The sequence below is a fragment of the Pelodiscus sinensis genome, chromosome 1 (assembly GCF_052426305.1).
Source record: "Pelodiscus sinensis isolate ZL-2025 chromosome 1, ASM5242630v1, whole genome shotgun sequence".
In the NCBI taxonomy this organism is placed as follows: Eukaryota; Metazoa; Chordata; order Testudines; family Trionychidae; genus Pelodiscus; species Pelodiscus sinensis.
Window position 1 is genome coordinate 149,194,505 of NC_143052.1, and position 19,943 is coordinate 149,214,447.

The 19,943-nt window shown below is 44.7% G+C and overlaps 1 protein-coding gene across 1 annotated transcript in view; it reads left to right on the top strand.

The window, feature by feature from the left end:
• ARHGAP31 (Rho GTPase activating protein 31) overlaps window positions 1-19,943 on the top strand; it is a 77,840-nt gene that overhangs the window by 48,435 nt on the left and 9,462 nt on the right. Inside the window, exons 2-7 of the mRNA XM_075905776.2 lie at window positions 8,522-8,624; window positions 9,087-9,231; window positions 13,310-13,392; window positions 14,094-14,201; window positions 16,586-16,731; window positions 19,212-19,410. Of these exons, the coding sequence (XP_075761891.2) occupies window positions 8,522-8,624; window positions 9,087-9,231; window positions 13,310-13,392; window positions 14,094-14,201; window positions 16,586-16,731; window positions 19,212-19,410 (784 nt within the window). The remainder of the gene's footprint in view (window positions 1-8,521; window positions 8,625-9,086; window positions 9,232-13,309; window positions 13,393-14,093; window positions 14,202-16,585; window positions 16,732-19,211; window positions 19,411-19,943) is intronic.

A 19,943-nucleotide genomic window follows, 5' to 3' on the forward strand; every position in this document is an offset into this window, starting at 1 on the left:
TGCAGGAAATTGATGCAGTCCTTTCACCCCCTGGAACCTGAGGTCAAGTCTAATTTCTGGCTGCAAGTGAAATGAGTCCCATGTGGAATTTTTTGACATCACAAAACCACCACACAATTTGGCACAACTGGGTGTTTCTATTCAAAAGAATCTAAGGATTGGAAGAAAATCGTGGTGCATGATGTTTGAGGGGCACTGGTAGAGCTGTGTGGGGAGCCCAGTACTGGAATAGCAGCGGCTCTGTTTGTATGTTACACTATGTTAGGTTATTTTTATCAACCCCTCAGTTTCTTGAATGTTACATTCACACAAATGTCTAAGCTAAAAAAAAGTATAGAAAAGGTTTGCTGCTGACCTTTATTCCCCTAGGTCCCTCTTGTTGCTTGCCTGTGGATCGGGCTCATCTCCCTCAGTTGGTGTGTAAGAGCTTCTCTCCTCTGCCTGAAGCCTCTTGCCCCAATTTATTCCATACAAATCCCATGCCCAGCAGATGGAAAGAGCTTTTTTTAATAAGTTATTTTTTTCCCTTGGGGTCAAATTAGTCATCTGAAAATGACTCTTGAATGTATGTAATTTTTTTCTAATATCTGTTTATCCTTCACATTGTCTGTCTAAGGTGCTTGAAGGCATAGACCATATTACTGAGCTGCCTAGATGCTAGTATAGGTTGGACCTCCCTGGTCCAGCACCCTAGGGACCGATCGGTTCCAGATGAGGAAATTTGCTGAATCAGGGGAGGTCCCCTACCACTGGTCTCCCAGTGGCTGGCTCCACTCCGACCCCACTGCCACTGGGCTCCAGCCCTACTGCTGCAGGGTTTGGGGTAAGACTCCGGCCTTGCTATACCAGCTGACGAGAGAGCCAGCTACTGCTGGCCCCATTTCCACCCTGCCTGGCCAGGGCTCTCTGGGGATGGGGTTTGCCGGCTTCCTGCTGCAGTGCCACTTGACCGGGGCTCCCGAGGGATGGGGCATGTCGGTCCTGCTGCTGCTTTGCCCTGTCAGGGCTCCTCGCCACTGGACTCCCGGTCAGCTGGCACTCCTGGACCACTGATGCTGCTGGACCAGAGAGTCCTGGATTTCGGAAGTTCAACCTGTAACTGGATTCTTGTGAGGGTTTTTAATATTCTTTACAGTTTACTCAATTAATTTGTGTCTCATTAGTTTTTCCTTTTCCTTCTGGCAAACACTAGTTCTGGACTAGTTTTTGGATTTCCAAAAAGCATTTGATAGTGTTGACTGAGAGTCACTGTGACAGATAGTATAAATGTATTGAGTCCCCCCAAAATAATTCATATTATTTGTATCAGAATACTCATTATGCAATAAAGATAAACTAGGACCCCACAGACTAATTTAATGTTAACATTGGTGTCAGTCCCTGATGATTTTACGTGACAGACTTGTCAGCGTGGAAATTGGCATTGCATGGATAGATGGCGAGCTTTGAGACTTTGACTTTGCAGATTACATCTGTCCTATAAATAATTTAGTTCAAGATGTGCAGTGAAAGACAGATGGTATTGCAAATTTTGCCAAGCAAATAGATCTTATTATCAGTAAATCAAAGAGAGAAATTATGAAAACTGATTTACTTTCTGATGATATTCTCTACTTGGAAGGTAAAAACTTGAAAAGCTTCAGTGAATGTACTTATCTGGATAGCATCATACCGATGATTGCATGTTTGATATGAAGTCCAGAATCGGTAAAGCAGGTGCTATATCTGAAAATCTTAACTACATGGAACTCTAATGGCACATTTCAAAAATGTAGCTTTATGGAATTCTGATGCGATTAGCAAAAACACCAGACTCAGGATCTTTTAAAGCAATGTCCTAAGTGTCTTTCTGTATGGAGGAGAGTGCTAGAAAAATAGTCCATCTGCCCAATGCAAACGAAACCTCTGTCAGTGTAGGTGCCTGCACAGAATGCTCAAAGTAAAATGGATGGATAAAATAGGTAAAGAGGAGGTCCTAGAATGGGCACAACTACCTACTACAATACAAAAAAAAAAAAATAGATGGACATATTCAGGACATCTTTTAAGAATGTCTGATAATTGAAATAAACATTTTTGGGCAACCGCATAGCAAGACATGAAGAGGCAAGTACAAAGACAATTTCCATAATGCAATAATGGATGAAGTGGCATTATTACACCCGAATATAAGAGATCTCAAAAAATAAGCCCAAGATAGGTGCTCCCTTATGCACCTTACTGGTATGGGTAGAGCCCTGCATTGATACAAAATTTTGTATCTGCATCCACAAAAAGAAGCCAAGTATATCCACATTCATGTCCACGGATGCGGATAACTGTGGATATAAAGTGGCTATCTGCAGATTTGCAGGGTTCTAGATACAGAATTTGTATCCACAGCTACTTCTGTGTTTGCAAAAATGAGCTGCAGATGCGGATACCCGCAGATATCTGCAAATTTGCAGGGCACTAGGTATAGGAAGGAGGAGGAGGATGAAATAGTGATTCACCCATCCTCCCACCAAAATAAACTTGAAATTAACATGGATCTGCCTATCTTTTAGTATTATTTCTGTTTTATATGAGAGTTGCTCCTCAAGGCCTCAACCAAGATTGAAGCCTCTTTAAACTAGTTCTTCAGGATGGAGTTTTGCGGCCAAGGGGCTGGTGCTGAGACTTCTGTTTCTTGCTGCCATGCATCTTGCCTATTTTGTAGATAGTTTCAAGGTTTCTAAGGAACACAACTATTTATGGCAGGTGAAGGCCATGGAGACACAGGCTCTTGAGGTTCTTAAAAATTAGCACAAGGTCCTTGAGTTTGATCAAGTATTGAAAAGTGAGCCAACACAGGATACATTCTTCTCTCTGTTACCCTGGTGTGCAATTCCTTTGAATCCCTAGAGAGGAGAATTACTCGGTTTGGATCATGGGATTTTCAGAATAATTGCTGGCAGATGTATGAGATCTATGCATTACTGGGGTTCTTTGCATCAGTGTGGAAGCAAGCAGAGAGTAATGGGGATGTGCAAGGAGGGCCTTCCTAAGCAAAGGCATGGGAGACTAAGGGTGCATCTACACTGCACCCTAAACTCGAAATAAGATATGCAATTTGCACTATGCAAATTGCGTATCTTATTTAGATTTTATTTTGAAATTTGGCGCGTCTACATGGCACCAAATTTTGAAATAAAGCGCTATTTCGAGCCATGTCTTAACACTCATGCAACAAGGTTTACAGGGATGACGACATAGCGTGTCCGTTATTTCAAAAAATATTTTGAAATAACAGGCACATTTGTTAGATATGGGTAAATATTTTGGGATACCGCCGAAATTCCCCAAGTAGCTGCACAATGTAGATGTACCCTAAATGACAGGAATTTCCAAAATGACTACAGTGGATGCCACGACGAGTCACCATTAGGGCGTCATCAATGTAATTACCCAGGGTAATTCTATAGGGAGGTCCTCCCAGCTAGGTGCTACCGTGGCAATTCTGACACAGCCTAAACCTCCTGATTCGCAGGCTATGCTGCAAAGCCTTTTTGTACTGTGGCTTTTGAGAAGGGGGTAGCTTAGAGAGACAGTAACTAGGCCAAGGAGAGATGGGATTTGTGAAACGTGACAGAGGATGGAGAGATGAACGGTCACACTGTCTTATTAGTTTAATTTGCACAAATTATTCATTTGCTACTGAAATGATGGGTGCTATTTTTAAACTGCCAAATGAACACTTATGAGAGGAGATACCCATGAGCCCTCAGTACATGTACAGCTTGGGATGCTTCTATTCCAGCATGCTCACAACCTTCCATAACACTCAACATTTGGGTTGAAACATTTCATGCCTGGTGCCTTCCTCAAAGGTGAATTAGATTATGAGGAGGAGAAGTAGGGTATGTCTACACTATAGAGTTTAATCGAAAGAACAGAGGGGTTTTTCCAACATTGGTAATCCTCATTCTATGAGGAAGAAACCTTTTTCCAAAAGAGCTCTTTCAGAAAAAGGCGTGTGAGGATGGGGAAGAGGAAGATCTTTCGAAAGAAGCTTAAAGAGGGAAAAGCACAATTGCCCTGGAGGCAACTCTGTCCATAGTATTCACAGCTGAAATGTGAGATAGCGTCCATTCAGTGTGGATATTATCTTTTGAAAAAGCAGATCTGCTTTTTCGATGTGCTTTGGCAGTGTGAACGCTCTCTTTTGGAAGAAATTTTTTCGGAAGATCTCTTCCGGAAAAGCTTCTTCTGAAAGAAGCCTGAAGTCTAGACATAGTCGTAGAGTTTCAGGGAAATTCTTTTCTTCCCCCATTTTTGAGTTAGGAAAAATTGAATAAAATTAATCATTCCCCATTACAAAATGGTCAAACAAGAAATCTAATCACATTAGGCCAGATCCCAAGGACAGGCTCTCTTGTGCCTAGTGCAGTCCAGAGATGTCGGTAGCCACCAGGGTTGCTGCTAGTCACCTTAGGGACTGTCTGATCCTCAGACCGCTGGTCACGAAGAACAACTTAGAACAGCCTTAAGGGGCCATTCCTGCAGCTGGGGATTGCTGGAGTGCCATAGTGTCTGGCCACACTTCCTTTCTGTTGGCCCCAGCTTTTACAATAACAGAGGTGGGGTCAATAACAGAGGTGGAATAAAGATGGCTTGATACCATTCAAAGATTCTTTTCTGCTGAGTCAAACCTCAAAGAGCCATTTAGCCAGGAGTACAGAATCATAGACACATAGGAGCTAGAAGGGACCTCCAGAGGCCATCAAGTCCAGCCCCTTGCGCTGAGGCAAGACCAAATAAACCTAGACCATCCTTGACAGATGTTTGTGCAATCTGTTCTTAGAAACCTCTGATGACAGGGATTCTTCAGCTTCTTTTGGAAGCCTGTAACAGTGGTTAAATATCCTTACAGTTAGAAGCTTTTCCTAATGCTTAACCTAAATCTCCCTTGCTGCTGATTAAGCCTATTGCTTCTCGTCCTACCATCAGTGGTCATGGAGAAGAATTGCTCACTGCCCTCCGTATAACAGCCCTTTAGACTCTTACTGGGCCCTCCCTCATCTTCCTTTTCTCAAGAGTAAGTTTAAAAAAACAAGCAAACACCTTTTCCTCAGATATATCACGTTTTCTAAACCTTGTATAATTTTTGTTGCTTTCCTTTGGATTTACTCCGATTTGGGCACATCTTTCCTAAAGTGTAGCACCCAGAATTTGAGCCAGTACCCCAGGTTGATGCCTTGCCAATGCCAAGTAGAAAGGGGACAATTACCTCCTTTGTCTTACGTAATAAACTCCTGTTAGTGCACCCCAGAATTATATTCACTATTTTAGCAACTGCCTCACATTGTTGACTCATATTCAATTTGTGATCCTCTATAACCTCCCCAGTCCGTTTCAGCAGTACTACTGCCTGAGCAGTTATTTCCTGTTTTGTAGCTGTGCATTTGATTTTTTTCCCTTCCTCAGTGTAGTAATTTGCATTTGTCTTTATTGACTTTCATCTTGTTGATTTCAGACCAGTTCTCCATTTTGTCATGATGGTTTTGAATTCTAATCCTTCCCTCCAAAGTGCTTGTAATTCTGCTTAGTGTGGTGAACACAGTGAATGTTATAAGCATACTTTCCAATCCATTATGCAAGTCATAATGAAACTATTGAATAGTTTTGGATCTAGGATAGACATCTGCAGCACTTCAGTAGATATTGTCTCCTCAATTTGACAGTGAACCATTGATAGCTATTCTTTAAGTATGGTCTTTTAAACAGTTTTGCATCCACTACAGTTCACATTTTCCTAGTTTACTTATGGAAATGTCATTTGGGACTGTATCAAAAGCCTTATTCAAATCAAGATATTTCACACCACTGCTTCCACCCATCTAGTAGGATAATCCTGTTAAAGAAGGAAGTTAGGTTGGTTTGCCATTGATTTGTTCTTGACAAATCCTTGTTGACTATTACTTATAACACAATTGTCCTCTAGAGTTTAATAATTTCTTGTAATATATGGATTCTGCTCACAGGTCCATAATTCCCTGGGTCTTCTTTTTTCCTCTTTTTAAATACAGGTACTATTTATTTACTACTTTTTAAATACAGGCCCTTCTCTAATCTTGTGGTACCATACCTGTTCTTCATGAGTTCTCAGAGATAATTGCTAATGATTGTGAGATTTTTCAGCTGGTTTCTTAAGTACCTTGTGATGCATTTTATCAGGCCTTGCTGACTTGAATTACATCTACATTATTTAAATATTCTTTAACCTATTCTTTTCCTATTTTGGTTGCATTCCTTCCTGCTTGATGTTAATATTAAATGTGTTGACTATCCGCTCAACCTTTTTAGTCAAAACTGAAGTAAAAGAAACTTTCTATACCTCAGCTTCCTGAGATCATAATTTATTAACTCTTATTACCCATTAAATAGAGGACCTACATTTTCCTTCATCTTTTTCTTGCTCCTAATGTACTTAAAGAATCACTTCTCATTGTCTTTTATATCCCTTGTTATGCATAACTTTCATTTTGTGCCTTAGCTTTTCTTAGGTTCTCACTACATGCTTGAGCTAGTCTTTTGCATTTGTCCATATTTCCATTTCCTGTAGGATTCAGTTTTGATTTTCAGATCATTAAAGAGCTTGTGAGGGAGCCCCACTGGATTCCTGCTATTTTTCCTATCTTTCCTTTGCATAGGGATAGTTTACTGTTGACTTTAATACTGACTCTTTGAGAAACTATCAGCTGTCCTTGAACTCTGTTTTCCCTCATATTTTTCCCACCTGGTACATTACTACCAGTTCCCTGAATCTGTTAAGCCTCCTTTTCTGAAGTCCATTCTCCTTATTCTCCCTCCTTCCATTCCTTACAATCATGGGAGGTTGGTATAGGTAGGGCTGGGGGAATCTATCATTGAATCTATCATTTCATAGTCACTGTCATCAAAATTGCTTTCCATTGTCTGTTATTTCGAAATAACAGAATGGCTGTATAGACGCTCGCATTTTTATTTCAAAATAACGCTAGTTATCTCGAAATAACGGTGCAATGTAGATGCACCCTTAGTGAAGTGCAAAGATGTCCACTCCTCTTGTGGCCTCTCAACACATTCTCCTTGCCTGACCTGAGGGGGATCCCACTGCTGCTGCCGCTGGGAGAGTGGGCACGAGGGGACATGTAAGAGTCATGTTACATTAAGTAGCAAAATTGTCCAGGGGAAATAAACCCCCCCAAACCTCTCCCTTAATGTCTAGGATAAGAAAAAGGTGCAGGTAGGTTGGGGTAGGAAGTGGATCCACGAACTCCTTCACATCCCTCTGCAACGGCCTTTGTGGTGCTGTGCTCCTTGGCACGAAAGAGGTGCAGACTCCTGGGAAGGCTCTTGCATGCCTTTTGCACTGGGCAGGGGAACTGCACCAGTTGTGTTATAGTCAGATCCTCCTTGGGCTGCTGGACCCAAATGTTAAAATCTATGCTGGTGTGACCTTACTGCTGCATATTATAACCACTGAACCCAGGAAAGGCTCAGCCAGCTGCCTCGCCTCACGGCATGGGTGTCTGGTTAAATGTATAGCTTCACCTATGGTGGTTTGTCCTACAAACAAAGTGTACAGGCTGCACAAGATGGCTGAGTGAATGCCGCTTTGAGGAACCTTAACGTCTGCATTTCCTGTCTTGTGATTATAACTGATGCAGTATTAAGGCTGCACAATGTAGTGATTTGCATTTAAATAGGAAAGGACTCTGCCTGCTGAGTGCACTGGGGACTGCAGGGATGGATCTGAACGGAAGGATGACTGGCTCCTACGACTTATGTAAAGGGAGGAAGCAGAACCCCTCAGATTCAACACACACTTGAACTCTAGATCTGGATATGACCTGTGTAGGAACTTTTATAAGAGCCACATCCTTAACTGGTATAAACTGGTGGGGTTCTTTTGAAGCTCATATTTCCATCTAATCTCATCTCTCAGGGTATTTATAAGATGTAGTCACTGGGCACTAGGCTGGCTCACACACAAGAGTAGATGCTTCTCTGATTTTTATCCAAACTAATCAGACCAGCCAGCACAACACAGCTAGGCTGGAGATCTCATGAGAACGGCCTGCTAGGGGGATTCCTGGTATTTTATGTTCTCAGTTGGGAAGGAATCACTTTCCCTTCTGCAAAAAGCCTTTTTTTTTTTTTTGCATTTCAAGCTATGGTTAGAGCAGCTTTTGTGGTTATAAACTTAAAAAACAAGAAATGGTCTGGTAGCACTTTATAGACTAATGAAACATGTAGATGGTATCATGAGCTTTCGTGAGCACAAGCCACTTCTTGTCATAGCAGATCCTGGCTGCTGTACAACCATTGCATGACCTGCTGTCTAGCTCTGTATATCAATTTGTGGTCACTTCAAGGATCTTATTTTGCTGTTCTTCATCTCCCCCTTTCCTGGTACCTGCGGAGAGGCAGTGCTACCACTTAATGGGACCATCTCCCATTGAGAAAGATCATTACTCTGCCTTGACACTGCTGACCTCATCTTCCTTTCCTTTATTAGTCCCTTACGTGCTGAGGAGCTGTGCTGAGTTCATTGAGACTCATGGCATTGTGGATGGAATCTACCGGCTTTCTGGAGTGACATCCAACATACAGAAGTTGAGGTAAGAGCACGGCAAAGTGAGATCTAGGGCATTGCTCAGAACCATTGTGTGGGACTAGTTCGGGAAGCTCATGTTGAATCTAGTCTTTCAGTGGTGTTGTGAGGGCAGCAGGGCCCAGCTTCGGTGCAAAGGAGACCAGTTTTAGGGACAACCGTAGTTCCTGAGGCTGGTAAAGACCAAAGACTAACTTGTATCCCCCCAAAAAGCATTAATGGAGTACTTTGGGGCAGCCCAGGGGTATCCAACCTCAGTTGCTGTATGTCATTTGTAGGATCTGTGAGTGGTTCTGTGTGTAGCCTCAGGAGACGATCTGGGCCAGGACTCAGACAAAGGAGGCAGATCTCTGCTTTACAGCCCATCACATATTTCTCTTTCCACTCTACCTGTGACAGACATCTAGGCACGGACTGTTTCCAGCTCTGGTTCTTCTAGGCCGCCACATCTCTTTCTGTGTTGTTTCAGGCAGGAGTTTGGCTCCGATCAATGCCCAGACCTGACAAGGGAAGTTTACCTCCAGGACATTCACTGTGTGGGGTCACTCTGCAAGCTGTACTTCAGGGAGCTGCCAAACCCCCTCCTCACTTATGAGCTCTACAAGAAATTCACGGTGAGTCTTTTGTTCACAGCCAGGCATGTGGATGTCTTTTGATAAAGATGGTTCGTTATGTTTTAGTCTCACTTTAATGTCTGGGGTTTGTGTGTGTGGGTTTGGAGACAGATCATCCTTCAGTGCTCGCATACAGTCCACTCTGTTTTATTTTGTCTGTTGCTGTCTTGCTTTTTTCACTTTGTTTCTTTCTATCCCTTCCCTGTTTCCCTCAGTCTCTTTCGACACATCTAAAGTTGAAATAAGCTACGCAACTTCAGCTACGTCTATTGCGCTGCCTAAGTGTAAATAGCTTAATTCGGCTTTTGGCGCTGCCTTTACAGCAGGAAGTCCGAGGTAGAGCACTCTTCTTCCGACTTCCCTTACTTCTTGTAAAATGAGGGTTACAGAAGTCAGAGTAAGACATCCTCCAGCTCGCCATTATTTCAACATTATGTCAAAATAACTGCTTGTAGTGGAGATGCGGACTGCTATTAGGTTGAATGTATGGTGAGTGCAGTTGTGCCTAGACAGCAGGGTGCAGGTGTGGGGTAAGGATGCTTGCTAATCCCCTCTCCCCGTTTGCTTCACTCAGCATTGTGTCTAAGAAGGGATAGGCAGAGCTTTGAGTGACCACAGTGATTCAGACATTAGTTTCTCAAGATAGGCAAATTCTTCATGACCAGAGAGGATTAGCTTCTTACTCTCAGTAGTATCAAGTTTATATGCTCAGTGACCCAGCCATAGCATTGCTAAATGTTTAGCTTTGTAGTATGGCACTCCCTTCTCTTCTAGCCTTCAGCATTTTATAAACAAGTGGTGGATGATTGTTCTGAGTTGGTGACTTTGGTTGACTCTTTTTAACACTAATGTAAATGGAATGATTGCTCCATCAAACTAATTCAGCAACAGAAGGCCATACACCTTCTTCCACCCCCAGATTTACTCCACTTGCTAGACAGAGAGTAGGATGAATTGGGTACCAGCTGAGCATGCTCACTGTAGTCAGTGTCCTTGTTTATGAAACTCCCTGTTTCCTTCCAAAATTTCTCCTCCCATTCACCAGGTGATGAGTGAAACAATCAGCAATTAATGCTACATTTGAAAACAATACATGAAGTAAAAGTAATTGGCGTTTCCTGGTATTCTGTATCCTCTGTTGCTTGACATTCTGAGTCTGTAATTCCACACTTTGAAGACAGTCCCTGGTTTTGTAAGCTATGCAGTGGTTTTCTAGCTCAGTTGGCTCAGAAGTATGGCTTTTGGGTCTGAGTCAGTCATAACTTCTTATGAGTCATCTTTTTCTTGCTTAGTGTTTCAGCTTCGTTTCCTAAAATCTAGAAATGTATGAGCCAAAATCTGCACTGGTTTACAGACATGCAATCCAGTTGAAGCCTAATGTTTCAGATTTACACCCAAATATTTAGCTACTTCTCCTGATCCATCTTTGATTAGAACAAAAATCCTAGAAACCTCTCACCAAAAGTGTAGGATTTATTGTACTTCTTGTCTATGGAATGATGGAGACAGGCAGTACTTCTACTGGTGGGCTGAAACGAAAAATAATCAGCAGAGATAGGATTAAATTGTAAGATTTAGATCAGGAGCGGAACTTGCAAGCATTTTTAGCTCAGTCCATAGCAGAGAAGGGGTTAGGCACGAAGCTCAGATGTGGGTTTCCTTAGTACCTCTCTAGTCCAGCACTCTCTGACAACATCCATGGTCCAGCATACTTTAAGTTTGTTTCTAGCCACCAATCCTGGCTCTCAGTGTTCTGTGCTGTTATTTAGCTCGGTTTTACCCCTAAATGTCTTCTAAGAGTCCAGTAAGCAGTGGAAGTGTTGGTAATGCTTCAAGACAATATTGACCTCTTGTGATCTGGCAAATTCTCTGGTTTGGCACCGGTCAGGTCCTGCGGGTGCTAGACTAAAGAGTTTCAACCTGTACTGAGAAGTATCAGAGCTGTTTTTTTTACCTGGGATTATCTCTTGAGCTGAGGCTTGTGGACATAAAAGATAAGTGGGGGGAATGCTAACTTCTTTGAACCGTAGGAAAGGCTCAGTGTCTGTTTTGAATTAAGGTTAAGGTCAGCTCGTATTTAATCCAAATAAGACGTCCGTCACTCTCTCCATCAGATGTTTTGATGTTGGAAGCAGGCTGGTGGTAAATGGAGACCTGGCTTCTATCTATGTTCATTATTGCTACAAAGCCCTCTCCTCGATCATTTCCTGATTAATGGTATTTCAGTTGGACAGCCCATATGTATCAAGTCAGTGATGTTGAAGGACTGGTATTGTTGATCCTGGTTACCGTCTCAGTGGTGAGAGCATTGGTAACAATGGCAAAGTTATTGACAGATGACGTCAAAACGTTTTGCTGATGATTCTGTTGTCTGGTTTGGTAATTGAGATGTTGGTGGTGTATATGCACTTGTGGTCGTGGGCTGACAACAAGGATCAAGACACAGAATTCAAAGTTCAGTTCCCAAAGTTGGGGGCTGCTGGAGTCCTGACATGTAGTTCATGCCCATTTCTGGCAGGAAAATTGATAACAGTCATGTACATATGGTTCTGTACAAAGGATGGCTTGTAATGAAAAGAATAGCGACAAGAATAGTGGCAGCAGAATAAATAATGGGAATGCAGTGGTGACAGTGAAAGTGTTTCTGCGGCTGTGATTGGTGGTTTCAGATTAGTAATATTTAAGCCATGGATAGGTTAGGAATGGATTCATCTCAGTTCTAGCTTTGCTGTCATCCTTGTGTAGGCAAAGTTCCAATTGGCAGGAGTGGTGACCGGGTGGGGTCTTTGAATTCCTGTCATCCTCCAGCAGTAGGAGTGTGGGCAGGTGGATCCTTGAAGGCTTCATGTTATTCGCAAGTTCCTGGTGGCCTGTCCTTTCCTGTTGCAATGCTGAAAGGGAATTGCTGACAGAAGAGATGAACTCCAAGGGATGCAGATAGAAGGCTCTTGTATCCCTCTGAGCTACTATGCTGCAGAGAACCGCCAGGCTAGTGGTGGCAGGGAGGTGCAAAGCCTTACGTTTTTCTCTACTCCACTCTAATAGCTAAGTTAGATGTTTGTTACTCAGCTGGTGTAATTGTATTATAGGGATTTATCATCTTTGTAGCTAATCTAAAACCCCACATCACCATAGGAGCTGCTGTATTTATATACAGCAGATAACGATGCTTGTTTTTATTTATAAATTCCTTTCCCTTTCATCTCCATAAATCCCAAGTTGTTTTAATTTCACAGAGTTTAAAAAGAGCCCATTTATTTATTTTTCTTGGCCTTTTTAAAATAAGTTTAAATATTTTTCATTTATTATTTATAATTTCCCCTTCTTTTCCTTTCATTTCTTTCATTCCCCTCCCCGCTTCTTTCTCCACCTTATTCAATATTTTTTCTTTCTATTTTTCTCAAAATCATTGTTGGGGGAAATCAGTTTTCAAAAATGAGTGGGGGAGGCGGAGGAAAAAGAAGAAAAGGAAATAAATCTCTCAATTGATGATCTTAAAGTGTTTAATGAAGTAAGACCCAGACTTTTAGCCCTGAATGCAAGGAAACTAGGTGAGATGGGTAAGTATGGCTGTCTCAAGGTGAAGTGACTTGCCTAAGGTCTCACAGAAAGTCAGTGGCGGAACTTCCTACTCCTAGCTCTGTAATATAATGAGACTGTGCTCCTTCTGACACCTGCCAGGCCTCTGTGCATGTCGGTCTCTCTCTCTCCCTCCCTCTAAATCAGTGGTCCCCAACCTTTTGGGGCTGCTGGGGGGGCGGGGCCGCTCAACCTCCGCGTGTCTGGGGGCGGGGTCGCTCAACCTCCGCGTGTCTGGGGGCGGGGCCGCTCACACGCCGTGCACCCAGGGCCGGCTCTACGCATGTGCCGCACGCTCGGGGTAGGGGCCACCCATGCACCGCGCGCCGGGGCGAGGCCGGCACCACGCTTGTGCCGCGTGCTGGGGCGGGGCCGGCCCAGATCATGCGGCGGGCGCACATAAACTCCCCGGCGGGCGCCATGGTGCCCGCAGGCACCACGTTGGGGACCACTGCTCTAAATCCATCACCAAAATGAATTATTTTTTCTCTTTCCACAGGAGGCAGTATCTCGCTGCCCGGAAGAGGAGCAATTGTCCCAAATTCAAAATGTCATCCAGGAGCTTCCGCCATCACATTACAGGTAAGAATGCAACCTTTGAGGCTGTGGGGTTGCATGTGGGGGTGGCTTTAAGCTGCAAGAAATAGTCCCTGAAATAGTTTCAGCTTTGGGGAGAGGCTGAGAGGTGGGTTATTCATTGCCACCAAATTCAAGAGGCTCAATTCATCTGCCCTTTAAATAGAACGTAACACATCCTGGCTTTACATGTCGGAGAGATCAACCAGCCCTTTCCAGCTTCGTTCAACCTGGCTGTCCCTCACCACCACCATATGATGCTTAGCCCGTTGTGCAGTGCTGTCCAAGTGGTGGGGAGAAGGCAATTAAGCACATGCACTTAAGCATACAGTGTGATTCACAGCCATCATATGCATAGCAGCCCCCTGCTTCCTACTGTCCATTCTCCTCAAATTCCCACGAAGCCACCCCCAGTAACAACGTCCATAGTGTTCTGCACTGCTGCTCATAAACCCTGACATCCCAAATTGCTGCTCTGGCTTTCAAGCGTGGTGTCCATCTTGCCAGTCTCATATATACAGATGATATAGACTGAAAGAGAGACTGAAACCAGCACCAAAAACCTCTTGAGCTAAAGGAGAATTCCATTAGCAGGTCTTACATGGTGGCAGACTGATGTAATCTCTTGGGGCTAGCAGCTAATGGGAGACTTGATCATGTGTACAGGAGCTGAAGGCTGTTTCTTTATCCAAACCAAATGTTTGCAGGACACTGGAATACCTGATCAGGCATCTGACTCACCTGGCCTCCTTCAGCAACATGACCAACATGCACACAAGGAACCTGGCCCTAGTGTGGGCACCCAATCTCCTCAGGTACATAAGGACATCTTTTCACATTATTCTTAGGGCAGCAGTGCTGAGCTGCTGCTGGAGCACTGATAGTCCTGAGGGAATGCTGTGCCGCTATGTAATGCAGAATTTTGCAGAAATTAATGCGTGTGCAGAATTTCCTTTCTCCCGCCGAAATGGTCTGCAGTGCTACTGTCCACTGCTACAGGCAGAGGATGAGGGAGGGAGAGGGTTCCTGGCAGCTGCAGAATGCCCTGATGGAAGGGGAGGGCAGCATGCAGGAAATATCATGCAAGCCGAGGACCAAGCATCCCTGGGCTCTGGGAAGGGTGGGCTCGGGGAGCCCCACAGCTGGGCTCTGAAAGGGTGGGGTTCAGGTGTATTGAATGGGGGAAACAGCTGGGCTCTGGGGGAAGAGTTGTGGATGTCTGGTCTCCCTGGATGAGTTTGGGGGTGGGAGAAGAGGCAGAGAAACAGGAACTGGTTTGCCATAGGGTTTTTTTAAACTTTCTAATCCTGGGGGGATATGTATGTGTGTTTGTATTGTTATAGACCTATTTGTTGACAGGTATTTTGAAATAGAATTATTTTGGTAATTTAACTGGCATGATTATGTAGTGCTCTTTTGACAAAAATTTTTTTTGCAGAATTTTAAACTGTTGTATGCAGAATATTTAATTTTTTTTTGTCACAGAATGCCCTCAACATTAATGTGAGTGTGAAACTGGCCAAACAATAAACAGAGACTGGCCAGGCATAGACTAATCCCTCTGGGAAAAATGTAAAGAAATAAATAGCATATATGATAGTGCAAAGTAAATATGATTTTAAAATTCTCCAACTTGAATAACCTGAGATTTTACTAATAATATTCAGGGAAGGAAATGTATGGATTTCTAAAAGGGGGGGGGGGGGCTTTTTAACATTGTCCCTTTAAAAATGCGGAGTTTCCTCATCATTATGGGATTGAAGCAACTGTTTTCAAAATACTAGTAGTTAAGTTTGATGGGACTGAGCAATGAGTGACTAGGAGAGATGGTGGTGCATGCTCTAGATCACCGGTTCTCAAACTTTTTGGGCTCTGGAGCCCTTTATATGCATAAAAATTTATGCGGAGCCCCAGCGGTCCACTGATTGTATGTGTTGTACCTATCAATGTCTCCAAATTTATGCGGAGCCCCAGCGGTCCACTGATTGTATGTGTTGTACCTATCAATGTCTCCAGATTGTCAGCCTTGCAGGAGCCCCTGGAGATGTCTCGCGGAGCCCTGAGGCTCCGCGGAGCACAGTTTGAGAAACACTGGTCTAGAGCTAGAAAACTTGAGTCCAAACCAAATCTGTTTTGGATCTGAAGGTCTTGCTAGTGGACATTAGCTAGTCTCACAAGATATTTGTAATTTACTGTGCCTGAAGATCTCTGCTGAGAGCCAGTCCTGTTATTGGATCAAACATTGAAACTATTGAACACTGCAAAGTGGACATTTACAGCTCAGACTTTTCCATTCCAGATTCCATCCTTCTTGTCAAATTACCTGAAGTCTCTTTCCTTTGTAATGCAAGCCCTAGGGGGAGGACAAGAAAGAAGCAGGAGGTGCAATCTGCAGTCTCCATACATTATTATCCCTTTGGCAACGCCCCAAACTGTTATCTAACAAACTACTTGTTAACTTTACAAAGGATCCATTGCCCAGAGATAATTTCTTCAGTAACACTTTGGCATGTCAAGATAAGGAAAGTTTCTCTGCTGAGAGACTGAGAATGCAAGAGTGCTGGGGGGAGTGAAGGCAGGGTCCTGGACATAGAGGCAGACATAAAAAATAGCAGGAAAAAGAAAACACCGGAGACATGAAATTCGGATCTGCTCTTGGTTTAGATGGGGTTCAGTTCTCATGGTTGGGCCTTAGATCCATCTTACAGGGATAAGTTCAAACCACAAAGATTGTAGCTCAATCCAGAGTCTGAGAAGATGCTGGTCCCAGTGTTCTGATATAGTGTCTAAAAGGAATAGAGAGAGAGGACAGACAGAGGGCAAGAAACGGACAATAGAAGGCAGGCAGAATGGTGGAAATAGAAGAAAAGATTTTGAGAAATAAAACTAGTGAAAATAAAAAGGAGAGTGAGGAAATGGAGAAAGCAATTCTGAAGGAAAAAGGAGAGGTGGGAGAGGACATGGGGAAAGAACAAAGAATTGAAAGGTAAAGAGAAATAAAAGATAGGAAGAGGGAAAAGAGCAAGATTCGGAACAACAGTGGGTAAAAAATTCCTGTTCCAGGGCATTCTTGCTGTACTAGGGAAAGGTTCCATCCATGGCTCACTGGAGAATGTCAAAGCAATTGTCTCCCACACATGCTGTATCTTGGGATACAGGCTTTTATTGTATTTATGGCTGCTCCCCCGCTGTGGTACAGGTCCAAGGAAATCGAGGCAGTCGGCTGCAATGGAGATGCAGCTTTCCTAGAGGTGCGAGTCCAGCAGTTGGTAATTGAGTTTATCTTGAACCATGTGGATCAGATCTTCAACAACAACATCTCGACCAGTTCCATGGAGAATGATGGTAATTGCCTCCCCTCCGCGCATGCTAACCCTAGCCACATCTCCTCCCACCAACACTTCAACCCTTCCTTTCTCATGGACACCCTCACATCTTCTCACAAGGACTTCAACCACACCTAACACTTCTTACCAACACCTCAAATCCTTCTCCTCCACATCCCCGATCTTTCCCTCCAAAACATAAACCCACCTTCATTCTTCTCACCAGTGCCCCTCCCTACACTAATCCCGACACCTCTCATCAACACCCTTCTCACCAGCATGACATTTCTCCCAGTCTCAATGCTGACCTTTCCCATAGCTCTCTCCCAGACCTACCCTCAGTATCCCTCCAACTTAACTCTTCTCTCCAGTGCCTAGGACCCTAAACCTTCCCCTTCTCATTGCAATGTCAGCAGTGGCGTAGTGAGGGTGTTACGTGCCTGGGGGCGGGGCAAAGGGAAAACTGCACCGAACTACATAGTGGGGGCAGCAGCGGCTCCTGAGCCAGAGGCAGTGGGCTCCTGGGCAGGCCTTTGAAGTGCCCGCTCCTGCCGCCTGGCCCTGCCTCATCAGCTTGTCTGCAGGGAGCAAGTGGCCTGGAAGCTAAATTGGTGCCCCCCTCGCTATGCCACTGAATGTCAGGCCTTCTTCAATTATAGCTCTTTGCACCCTTGTCCCCATCTCTATCACCAGCCTTCTCCTCCCTCTCCTTGTTATGTCTAATCCTAGCTTTTCCTGTCATCCAAAGTCATGGCCAAAACTACCGTTTGTGCTTGGCATGACATTCAGATCACACATCTCCAAGGGATTGTTGCTTATAGGCAATGGCATTATTTCATAAACTGAGAATTTGTCCTGGACTTCAGCAGAGAGAGAAAGTACTGCCCTTGTTACCCAGAGGGGGGCTTGTAGAAAAAATGCTTTTAATGCGGGATCTTGATTCTGATTAGTCTAATGTAACCTCAAAAATAGGCAGCCTTATATTTTTCTAATTCCTTTTTCTTTTTAGTTGCACTTTAGTGGAATTTTAGCCCTTAAGAAAGGGAGGAGGGAACTTGCCATGTTGCGTAAGACACAGCGTGGGCAGTGGCTGTACAACCTCCTCATGCCCAGCTCTGCTGTCCCCTACCAACCCTGACTTGTAATGTCCCCTGTAAGTCTGCTGCTGAAAACCACCTGCTCAGAGTTGCAGGTCAGGGCTGCAGACACCCTGCTCTTCCAGTGCTAACACAATGCCTGTGGCCTTCTCTTCTCCCACGGAAGAGATTCGGAGCCGGCAGAGTGAAGAATCCTGCCCTAGGATTATTTCACGGTGGCACAAATGTTGGAGCAGCGACTTGCCACCATAAAAAGTTTGGTGCTGTGTTGCAGAGCCTTTGCTCTCCAGGTCACCCATTCAGATCTGGCATGTTTTGTTAGTGACTGAACATTGTTGACTTCTAACAGCTGTGTGGAGTCCTGTGAGGGATATATCGATTGTCTTAGTCCAATTCTTAGTGGGGAAGTTCCCATTTCACTCAACTACCAGCGCTGGCACTGGTCAATCAATCTTGTTTAGGCCACAAATTCACTAGACTGCAGAGGCTGAGCACCCCTCCCACTCCGAGAGGAGGTTGGCCCATGGGCGAGGCAGTGTGTGGGAAGCTGGTCTTGCTACTGCTTGGCTACGTCTACACTGGCCCCTTCTTCGGAAAGGGCGTGCTAATTTTGAAAGTGGGAATAGGGAAATCCGCGGGGGATTTAAATATCCCCCGCGGGATTTAAATAAACATGGCCGCCACTTTTTTTCCGGCTTGGGGAAAAGCCGGAAAAAAGCATCTAGACTGGCCCGATCCTCCGGAATAAAGCCCTATTCCGGAGGATCTCTTATTGCTACGTGAAAGTAGGAATCTAGACGCTTTTTTACGGCTTTTCCCCAAGCCGGAAAAAAAGCGGCGGCCATGTTTATTTAAATCCCGCGGGGGATATTTAAATCCCCCGCGGATTTCCCTATTCCCACTTTCAAAATTAGCATGCCCCTTCCGAAGAAGGGGCCAGTGTAGACGTAGCCCTTGTGTAAACTGAGTCCTTCACACTCCATGGCTGTCCTTCTGCCCTCACTAGAATTCATTTGGAAGGAAAAAATAATGTCACTGTTCAATCTCCCCCTCCTTCCAAGCAATCAGGGAGAAAGACTACAGAGTAGAGGGGAGGACCAGCTGCAGATTTGGCATCTGGGTTTGAACTTCCCCAAAGTTCAGAGGAATTGGGAATCAGGTGTTTTGAAGGAACACATCTTTCATACTGAGAGGCTTCAGCAACAGCCAGCGCAACCCAGAGTGTGGCTAGCGAGCAGGGCCTTGCTGAGAGGCACTGCAGTCTGATGGAGAGGACCTACTGGACAAGTGCATCCCTGTGCAAGTGCTTTTCCCCCTGCAGGAAGTGACCCTGTGGAGAAAATACACAAGAACTTTTCTTAGGTGCCCCCTTCAGGGCTGGAATTTTTTTTTTCCTTTTCAGAGACAGTGCCCATTGTGAAGAGTCTGACCCTGCCCTCTACCTCTCTGCCTATGAAACTGGTGAGCCTGGAAGAAGCTCAGGCACGGAGTCTGTCAGCCTGCCATCCTGCCCGTAAGGAGAGACGAGAGAACAGCCTGCCTGAAATTGTCCCAGTCACTGGATCCTTCTTCCACACTGTCGTCGACCTACCCGACAGCAAGTATGTGCCCAGGGAAAGTTGAAATACAAACCGAGGAAAACCTGTTTCTCCACAATCATGGGTTGGGTGGATCTGTCCCACTTTGACCCCCCCTCCCCAAGCCTCCTGTCCTGATGGAAGGAGAACATGTCGTGCCTTTAGTGATGCCCAATGGCTGTGTGCAGCATTGGCTGAGGCAAAGCTAGGGAGAGCAGTGCCTTCGGCTGCTCCATGGCATGCTCAGTCCCCTTGGGCCTGCATCGTGGCTGCAGGAGAGCACAGGGGGGATGGGGAGTGATGATGCTTCCCGGTGAGCGGTGTGGGAAGGCGGGGGATGAGTGCGGAACATAATCTGTGGGTGGAGCACTGGGACCTGCCCCTGCAGCTGGAGTGGCTTCACAGGTGTTGGCAGTGACCAGCTGTGTCCCACTGTAGTCGTTTGAAATGTTCTGTGACCGACAGACAGAATGTTCCCCCTTGGCCTCCCCCACTCCCCTCACAGCGGGAGCCTCTTCGCCACCTATCGATGAACGTACCACCACCATCAGGGTTAC